Source organism: Halichoeres trimaculatus, unplaced genomic scaffold (assembly GCF_033239565.1).
Source record: "Halichoeres trimaculatus isolate MK-OKI-2021-1 unplaced genomic scaffold, fHalTri1.1 fHalTri1_scaffold_12, whole genome shotgun sequence".
NCBI classification, from domain to species: domain Eukaryota; kingdom Metazoa; phylum Chordata; class Actinopteri; order Labriformes; family Labridae; genus Halichoeres; species Halichoeres trimaculatus.
The window spans coordinates 23,907,293-23,917,317 of record NW_027437190.1 but is presented as its reverse complement, the minus strand read 5'-3'; the positions used below and the strand labels follow the sequence as shown (position 1 = coordinate 23,917,317).

At 39.3% G+C, this 10,025-nt stretch overlaps 1 protein-coding gene across 1 annotated transcript; it reads left to right on the top strand.

Annotated features, from left to right (window-relative positions):
• The first annotated feature begins 338 nt into the window (after window positions 1–338).
• LOC141800619 (meiotic recombination protein REC8 homolog) lies at window positions 339–9,821 on the top strand. The gene is made up of 17 exons (XM_074683282.1): window positions 339–394; window positions 1,525–1,593; window positions 1,692–1,834; window positions 1,908–1,980; window positions 2,078–2,198; window positions 2,295–2,373; window positions 5,264–5,331; window positions 5,439–5,517; window positions 5,618–5,723; window positions 5,797–5,956; window positions 6,534–6,732; window positions 7,958–8,139; window positions 8,265–8,307; window positions 8,525–8,609; window positions 8,688–8,777; window positions 8,901–9,010; window positions 9,739–9,821. The coding sequence occupies exons 1-17, from the start codon at window positions 339–341 to the stop codon at window positions 9,819–9,821; spliced, it is 1,746 nt and encodes a 581-aa protein (XP_074539383.1).
• Window positions 9,822–10,025: the final 204 nt, after the last annotated feature.

Sequence of the window (10,025 nt, the reverse complement as noted above, 5' to 3'; positions counted from 1 at the left end):
CCTGTGCATTTTGTTTCCTTATACAGTTGCTTACATGCATTTAAAACACGATGGTTACTTATTACTAAAGAACAACAACAATCTAATCTCTCGTCTCTGATCAGATTTTCCCCCGGTGTATTACATTTGCGCATGCCCAAAAGCAGCTCTCTAACTCAAATTGTTCCTCCTTGGACTGACCAATTGGCTTGTACCAAAGTATAAACAATAAACACACCAACACTATATATATCAAAGAAAAAAAGCTGAAATCACTTTTATGCTGCCGTGCTGTAAAATCTCATTCCCAACAAGCTAATTTATTCAGTTTAATTGACATTTCTGATATTTTCTCAAACATGTTTTACTATCCTGCAGTTTTAAAGCGTCACACGGGATGTTTTTCTACGATATGGTGAGTTAAAATGTTTCTGTCATCGTTCTCTAGCCGAGAAAAAGGCGAACAATAACGATACGCGTCATTCGAGCACCACTTTGGAAAGGATGGCACAATTTTGTTTTTTCTGTTTAGTTTTAACTGCAGGTTTATTCCCCTGTAGTTTGCTAATAGTACGTTTTTTGGGAGAGGCTTTTACCAACACCATGAAAAAGCCTCCCACGTCTTTCAGTATGAATGTCATTTTAACGGAAATTCAGTTTCATGCCCCGACCCTCTTTTATCTCTTTAATCTCAGGGGGACGACATTTACTGTTACACAGGATTAAGTCATCCGACACTAACGATTGATTGGGTTTACAATGTGTGATCATTCTGTTTAATTTATGGGGCTTTTTAATAATAATGTGGACATTTTTATTCTCCATAAAAAAATAATGAAACTGGGGCGTTTTTATTGTTTTTTTTTTCATAATCTTTAATTTTCACGACATTTAAATGCTCGACATTCGTTGAAGAACGCGGTAGCTAATGTTAGTGACAATCGATTTTTTCATTGTGTTAAAATCTTTGAATTTGACACTATAGGCACTTGGTCTTTTTTTTAACTTGTGGGGGTTTTTTTGTTTTTTTTTTTTGGTAAAGTGTGCAGGTGCAGGAGAGGCAATAAAAACAATCACGTAATGACACGTCAACCGTAGCCAAAACAATTGCTTTAGGTCTTTGAAGTTTAATTAGCAAAAGAGAAGAGCTTTGAAGGTTGGGTCAAAGGTCAAATATTAAGAAAAAATGCACACAATATAACATTGAAATGGGAAAGCCTTTGATAGTGTATGTATCTGTTCTTATTTTAGCTTGCTTTAAACTTTGAAAAAAGTAAATGAACAGAAAAGCAATTATTACGATCCAACTACCAAAAAAGAAAAAAAAGATCTCTTAAAATTCAACCTTTAAGGCTTTGACAAAGTTAACATTAAATCAAGACCCAAAGCATGGACTGAGCTCTTTAATTTTTTATCATTTATTTTATTTTTTTTAAATCAAGAAATTATTTTGTCAAATACCTGAGGATGGCAAACCCACGTTTCTTTAGTTTCCTGCTGGTTTAAATGTAACGACACTATATCTATACTGTGTGCACAATCCAGGCTGGTTGCAACCAAAGGTATCAGAGTCACCCGTCGTGACTTTCTGAAAGTCAACGTCATACGAACCTGGTAAGAAATTTTTTTGTTTTTAGTTAGTCACTGTCACACATTTGTAATTGGCTGAGTTGGGATCTGTCAAGTTATATCAAAACTAATTTCGCCCACAGCGATGACATCATAAACTACATCCTCGAGAGAGTCCCACCACCTCTGCCTGATCTCCCCCAGCCTCGCTTCTCCCTCTATCTCTCCTCCCAGCTGCAGTATGGGGTCATCCTTGTTTATCACAGACAGTGTGCAATTCTCCTGGGTGAGACATACTGACCATTATAAAAACAGAGAAACCTGCTCTGGTTCTTGACATTGCTCCTGTGTTCTTTCAGAAGAGCTGCAGTCCGTTCTGGGCCAGCTGTCAAAGCAAAAGGCACAGAAGATAGATATAGATGACCACAGCAGGTGAGAACAGGTGTTCAACGTCTCTCGTATTGCCTTCTACGTAAAACTCATCATGACACTTGTTTCCTGCTGCTGGGCCTCCTCTGTTTTTCCTCAGACAAGTTCTGGACTTCCCTGATGCCCTGTCTCTCATGGAAGAGACAGAGGGAGCTCCAGACCCTTTGTTTGGAGTGATGTACATGCCGAGTGTAATGCCCAGTCCCAACACACTGATGCAGGTACCCAGATCTGACAACATTTGAAAGCAAAAGAAAGGATTGAAAACATTTAAATAATTTTGTTGTTACAGTAACTGTCTGTTTTGTTTCTCTCAGATGGGTCAAGAGTATCTGAGAGAAGCCTCTCCTGAGCTCCCCGAACAGGCCAGTTCCCCTTCTGATGCAGCTTTAGAAAGTGAGCTGACTAATGAAATTATAAGCTCTGTGTTATTGCACTGCCAGAAAATAAAAAGCAATGTAAAAGCAGAAAGACAAGAAAGAAAATTGCTTGCGACTTTATATAGTTAATTTGATGGGGACAACTGGCTTCAAACTCTTGTCCCTAGAGGGGCTTTTAGTTGCTTGAAAGAAAACTGGAAAGATATCAATATTACATAAAATAAAAGTGAGTTGGTATAGAAGACCATCAGGTAAATGTTTATTCTCATTCATTCTCATAGAAAAGATAAACATGTTCACATCTCTGATTTTGCTTTTGTTGCCCTTTTATGCCTTTGTTTAGTCTTTGGACCTTGTGTTATAGTTGTATTTCTTTCGGCAGGGTGCTTCACATTTGAGAGATTTTTATGGAGAAAGCAAAGACTATTAAGACTGACCCAGGGAGGTCTTACAATGTGCTATTTTATAATTGCCCCTGACTGTGCCCCTCAAGCTCCAACCATTTTTCGCCTGATGAAATATTCCAGCAAAAGGATTGAAATTAACAAAACTGAGCTGCTTTCATTTTATCTGTTATTTTTAATGCTTAGTTTTATAAAAATGCAGCTGACTTAATTGTGGTCAAAGGGAGCTTCCATACTGTGACACAATAAGACATATATGCAAAAGAGACACAGCATTCTTGTTCAGCTGAGCTGCTTTGATTGGGATGTAGTGCTTTATTAATTTTACTAAAGTAGACATAAAAAACTTGCATTGGTTTCAGTTTTTGCCAGTACATGACCTGAAATTTAATGAGGGCACTTGAACAGTACAGTCCTTTAACACAGTCACAATAAAAATAATTAAAAACAATACTTCTCTTACTAGCTCTTGCTAGAAGGTGCCCTGGCTCAGGCCGAGGACCCTAATAAAAGGCAAACAGCAGTTCAAGCTTAAAAATGATGTGACATTTGGTGTGTATTCGTTACAGATGCTACTTCATAACTTTCCTCATACATCGTAGTTGTAAAATTCAAACACACGAATGAGACAAAGAGAGCTCCTCAGGTCTCACTTGTGCAAAAACAACTCTGTTATTCAAAATTCAGACCTCAAACAGCTACCCTTAAAAAAAAGGAGACCTGCTCCTTGTTCCTGTTTTATAACAATTAGAATTAGTGTATGTATACAGCATTTCTCTGATCAAAGCTAAACCTGGCCACAGGTCGTTTGAACACCTGAAAAAGGTGTGCACAGGAATCAGCAACTGTCCGTAGCTGGAGGAATGGGGACTTGCATCAAATGAATCACGACTGGCTGAGTTATGCTTTATCTCCAGATTAGCTTCTTCCTGATTGGTGAGCTCGACCTGATGCTGATTAAATCAGTATCTTTAGGATGAAAGTCAGGAAATAGGATGAGCTGTGCAATCAGGCTCTGATCTGATACAGGAGACCACACATCCTACATACAAAGCAGTCAAACAAAACAGAGAGACGGTCTGGGCATATTGAAAGGCCATCTTTAAAAGTTGCAGAGCAGTCTGTGTTGCTTAGTGTATAGTGTTTACACCACATCTCACATAATGATATCATCAAGGTTATAATAGTTTTGGATTTGTCATTATATTTTAGTTTTAGTTAGTTTTGACATTTTTTTTCCATTACAGTTTAGTTTTAATTAGTTTTAGAGCGGGCATTCTAGTTTTTATTTAGTTTTGATTTCTGCAACAAGGCTTAGTTTTACTTTAGTTTTAGTTTAGTTTTATTTTTTTCATACCTTATTAACCAGGTGCAGGATTCAAAAAGGTCAGAGTAAATATTTTGTCATGCTGTTTATTTTCAAGTCCAACATAGTGCTCACTGCTCAGTCAATGCTGATACCTAAATGTTGGCTGCTGCCTTAAATACATGAAAATAATATAAACTTAGTATAAAAAAATATAAGCATAAATTATATAAAATAATGTTGACATAAATTACATAAAAATAATATTAACATAAATTATAAAAAAAACAATATAATATGAGCTTCAATAAATAAAAACTTGGACTCTGTAACAATAAAGGCAGACTCAAATACAATAAAAACTTGGACTCTGTAACAATTTAACTATTGCAGATGCTCTAATTCATTGCTCCACTACGTTTCGTCACAGCACAGCGCACAGCCAGTCAGTGCAGTAAACAAGCTCGTCTCTATATGCCGCTATGATGGTGTTGTGCGGCACTAACAACTGCCTAAAACTGTCTAAAATTGGTTTGGAAAATGTGTCGGATTAATTAAAATCCTAAAGGCTATTGATATTGTCAAAAACTATAACTATTTTTTGTCTATAATTTTAGTTAGTTTCAGTTAGTTTTGTGAACACAAGATACAGTTTTAGTTTACTTATCGTTTTTGTTTTCTTTTCTAGTTTTTATTAGTTTGAGTTAACTGCAATGTATTTTAAATTTTAATTTTAATTTTTAGTTTCATTTTAGTTAACTATTACAACCTTGGATATCATGCAGTGGTTTTTGCTGTCTGTATTTAATTTTGAAAAAATTGTAATGCTTTAGGAAGAATGAAGAATGCTCATAGTGTTAAGGAAAATAGGTCTGTCCTAATTATCTGCTTTTCATCTTCATTCAAATACCATCTCTATAGAATGACGGTAAAACGTGAGCAGCTATGTATGATATGTCAGACTGTTTTCAGTTATGTGCATAGAAATACCAGCAGGTCACAGAGCTCAGATTGTGCAGATCTACACAAAGCAGCAGAGAGATACTGTCAGGTCAGAGCAGAATACCTTTAACAACATCCTGCTAATCAGCCCAGCCTGATGCTTTAAGGTCAGGAAATGTTGTGTAGCTGAAGTTCACCTAACAGCATTTGATTACTTGAATCTCCTGCTAACGAAATCTTCTTTTTTCCTTCAGGCATAACTGCATCTCCAGACACCATCACTCTGAGGGAGGCAGAGCCGGTTGCTATGCCCCTCACAGAGGTGTATCTATCAGAAGAAGTTCATGCACATATTTGTTTTGAAGGTTACACTCATCCTCTCTTCTTTTTCAGTCTTTCATTGTTCCCTCTCCTTCCTCTCTTTGCTAGTTTGAGGGTGAAGACCTCCTCTATCAGCACCCAGACACCATTGCCCTCCTCTTGGATCAATCAGATCACTTTCCTGAAGGTGTGTGTCAAAAACAAGAGCTACAGTTTTTTCTCCGAGACATTTTAAATCAAGTCTTTAGAAATAGAAAGAAGAGATGATCTAATCTGTGTTCAAACAGAAGGTTTGGAGGTCTTCAGAGAGGCCCAAGAAGAGCAAGCGATGGAGATTGAAAGAGCTGACACAGGGAGAGAGGGAACGGCAGAGCCCACAGGATCCACTATGGAGTAAATGATTAGGATACACATTAAAGAATGAACACACACAGATTTACACTGAAGATGTCTCTGTTGTTGTCAGATTACAACCCACTGCTACGCTCTCTGGTGAGGACGCCATGTTGTTGCCTCAAGAGGAGCCTGGACCCCCAACAGACATGATCACCCCCGTCTCCGTGCCACCTTTACCTTCCCCTCCACCTGCAGCATGGGAAGACGAGAGATCATCTCTGGAGTTAGAGGTGTCACTTTGACTTTCTGCGAAGGGGGTTTACCCAAGCGGCAACCTCCAGTGTAAAAAAATATGAGACAAAGTGGAAGTGCTCAAATCTGCTGTTGCTCTGTCACAAACTCACCAAGCAAAAAAAAAGCTGTTTTTAGAGCAGAAATTAACTTATTTACAGCCTGGTTCAAAATTTTTCTCCTGTCTAAATCACTAATTTCATTATCGGCACACACCGTGGAGGGTGAATTTTAACTTGACAGTTTAGAGGATATAAGATCGTGAGCTCTCCCAATCAGAGGCACAGCTCAGCTCACATATCTGATGTGGGCCCTATAGCTTTACTGGAAGCCTCCGTCACTTCCAATATGGCCGCGATAGCTGATTCGCCTCAAAAGCCTGTTTCAGAAACACATGGGTGACGTCGGGGAGGCTACATCCATTAATTATACACTCTATGGGTTTACCTCAGTCACTCAGATTGGTTCTGCACGTCTCAAAATTTGTCACACAGACTTCCTCATGATAAGATTTTTAGGGAACTACACTTTGGGAGAGAGCTCTGGTTAATTTTTCATCCCATCTCAAACACACAGGATGTCCCTCCTGCCGAGGTGGGGAAGCAGAAGAGGAAGAGGCAGCTAATCTTCTTTGACCCTGAGACACAGATCCCACAGGAGGTGCTGCAGCGACAGATCAACAACCCTCAGGCCGAGACCAGGCCACCGAGTTACCCACTGCTGCCTCCTCACAGGATGCCCCCTGCTGCTGAGCTCTTCAACACACCCTGCACCCGTTAGTTACAACCGTAAACACAAAGAGAAACCTGTTGAAAACATCAGTGCAGAATGGCCAATAACAGATAACGAAAGTTACAATTTATTTGGAAATGGAATGAAACAAAGCACACACACATTAAAAACATATACTAATCCTCTTTTTCTCCACTTATCCTAATTAGTTTATGATTAAATTAGTTTAGGATTTTTTTTACCTAACAAGAATGCCAACCCCTCCCCAAGTATGACATGGTGCTGACGTATATGCCCTACCTCCCCACTCCTTGAGATGAGACCCTCAATAAACATAAACTCAGTTAACTCGGTCTAATGAAACTGCATAAAGTAAAAAAAAAAAAAAAAAAGGTCTTCTGCGACCCCACTTTATTCAGTTTTATTATTCATTAAAAAAAAAACCCACACACTTTCAAACAAACTGAAATCTGTGATGTTTAATAGCAACACATGAATTCACAAAGGCACAGGTATTGAAATAAAGCACCTGTAGAGGGTGGTATAAGGTTAAACTCTGGAGCTCCAGCTAGAAAAGCATGCAGCTTATGAAAAGAGTTTATGACACCCTTAAGCATCACACTGTGAGATATTTGACCTCAGCATACATGCTCCACCTCCCACGCTGACATGACTGTGTGTCTAAAGCCTCTTTAGCAGCTATGTGAGTCACAACAATGCTCTGAGCTGCTGTGACAAGACTTCCAAACATTATGTTTATGTCTGTACTTCTTCAGATGTTAGATGATGAACCAAAGTGTTTAAGACATGATAGTGTCACAGGTTAAAGGGAGCAGAGAAGGTGTTACATGATGCGTGTATTCATATCTAATTTGACACATGTGCTGTAATTGTTTAGACATTCAGTCAGGACCCGAGCGGTGAATCAACCGAGAGATTGACGCAACCATCTGTTCAGCAGCAGAGTATCTAAATATAAACATTGAAATGCTGACACATTTATAAAGATTAATTCATTTAATAACCATAAACAACCTACCATTACTCTATGTCAGGAGTGTGCTCTCTTTTTGTTTCACTGTAATAAATTATATTTGTGCTGTCATTCAGCAGATTTCCTGTTCAATCAGAAGATGGTTGTTAAATTTCTCCTAATATTGATCGTGTTAAAATTTGAACCCTTTGATGATGGCAGTATTGCTATTTTTATGTGACATTATTTGTAACCTCCTTCAAAATAATCCTCAAAGCTGTTCTTGTCCCTGCAGTCTTGCCTGCAGAAGCACTGTTTCTATGGAAACGAGCTGCGACTATCACGTCTGTTTCCGGCTCGGACCTGCAGACTGGAGAGAGAGGGCCCGAGTCCACTGACTCTGAGAGGGAAAGACAGGAAGAGGGGCCGGGGGCTGCTGAGATCATGGACGAGCAACTTGAACTCAGTCCCAAGGAGGTGTGGAGGAGTGTGTGTGTGTGTGTGTGTGTGTGTGTGTGTGTGTGTGTGTGTGTGTGTTTCTGGGTTAAACCTGTGAACACTGTAAGAAAAAACTGACTGTGTGTGTCTGTGTGTGAGTGCAGGTCCCCAGAGATGTGCCAGAATCAGAGATGTTTGATATTTCAGGTAAGCTTTTATGTTGAAAAAGAAAATGTGTTTACTGGATTAACTTTGAAGCAACTGGCTGGAGGTGACTGGCTGTCAATGTGTTTCCACTGCAGCCAGGGTCAAAGGTCAGGGTTAGGCATGTATCACTTATGGTCAAGGGTTAAAGCAGGCCTCCAGAGAATGAATATAGTCAATGGCTTTAAGTGTGTGTGCGTGTGTGTGTGTGTGTTTTCAGCCCATGGTTCGCTGCCACTGGAGGCCACTGATCAAACGGAAAGGTCTCGAGAAATCTCCCCCATGTACACCTCAGAGAGAGAAGAGTATGTAACACACACAGAAAGATGTGTGAAGTGTTTGAGCTCCATTATGCTTACAAACATAAACACTTGTGTTTACAGGACGCCTGTGTCCAGATCTGTTTCTGTACTACAGGACATCCCAGAGGTGCCTGATGAGGTGCTGCAAAGAGCTGCAGAAGAGTCCCTTGGGTAATAACAGCGAGCCTATCAACAGAACTAACCAGATGGAAAAAAGGATTGTGTCTGTGGTTGTTTTGTTTTTTGGACTCGTTAAGGTTTGGAAGTAAAATGTAGGCCTATTTGTGTTTGTAGGTTGCTGCCTGAGTTGCCCGAGTTTGAAGGGGCACCTGTGTATTTTCGATCTCTTCTGCCGCCAAAGCCCGAGCGCCGAACTGTCAGCAACATTTTTCAGAGGCTTCTGGGTGAGGCGCCAGTTTCAGTTGTCATTGAATCCTCCCATTCGTCATGTTGAAAGTGTGTTAATGTTGCGGCATCAACACGAGCAGGAAGCTCTTTAATCAATAAGCCAGCTGTGTGAGATCAACTCTGAGTGTGGAAGAGTCGGCTCATTGAAAATGTAAACTGTCGCTGGTGAAATCTTTAATAATGAGTAAAGGATTGAGACAGTATAAATCAGAGACGTGATGCTGACATTGGTTTCTGAAGAGTTGTACGATGCCCGATGTTGGCAGCTTCAGATTGGAAATGCATCTCAGTCAGACTCTTTACTAATCCGGAGCAGGAGGTGGAGTTGAGGCCATAACCTCACCACTTGGCAAACAACAACAACAACAACAGCAACGTAACCATCTGCCCAACAAATCAGCCATGACTCTGATTTCTTGTCATCTCAGACATCAAAGTAGATGAGCAACAAAACAAGCCATCTTTAACAAATAGAAAAATGGAGAGATAGAGACCTGTTTGCTTTGTTTTTGTTTTTATTCTGAACACCAGAAACTGCAGATTCTTTTTGAAACACTAGATTTTTACATCAGTTTCTAAGTTCACGGTCATGTTAAAGTTATTCCAAAAAACAACCTAAACTTAGATCAGCTACCACTTTGCCTCAATACTGAAAATGTGTTATCCTGTTTTTTGTGTGTGTTTATCTAGTTTTGTTCATATTTTCTCTTTGTCTTGTTTGTAGAAAGTTTATCAGCCCGGAGGATTCGTGCTGAGCAGAATGAGCCTTATGGTGACATATGGATTTCTCCCAGGCCCTCTCTGTGACACAGTCACCGTCTCCTGAGCTCCAAAAACATTCAGTGTTCTAAATCATCTGACTGTTTCTTGTTTTTTAATTTTATGTGTTGAAGAAACAGTCATAAAAATCAAATGTTTTGTAACTCATCTCTTCAAAAATGAGTTGATGTGTTTTTAAGTGTTGCGATTATCTGAATTTTTACCATTTCATCCGATGTTTTATAAAGTTTT

Bases quoted from the DNA above. Each gene is read 5' to 3' on its own strand.
- LOC141800619 (XM_074683282.1), top strand. From the start codon at position 339: ATGTTTTACTATCCTGCAGTTTTAAAGCGTCACACGGGATGTTTTTCT. The intron at 5,957-6,533 runs GTGTCACTTTGA...TCAAACACACAG, and splicing joins GATCATCTCTGGAGTTAGAG to GATGTCCCTCCTGCCGAGGT. The intron at 8,308-8,524 runs GTAAGCTTTTAT...GTGTGTTTTCAG, and splicing joins AGAGATGTTTGATATTTCAG to CCCATGGTTCGCTGCCACTG.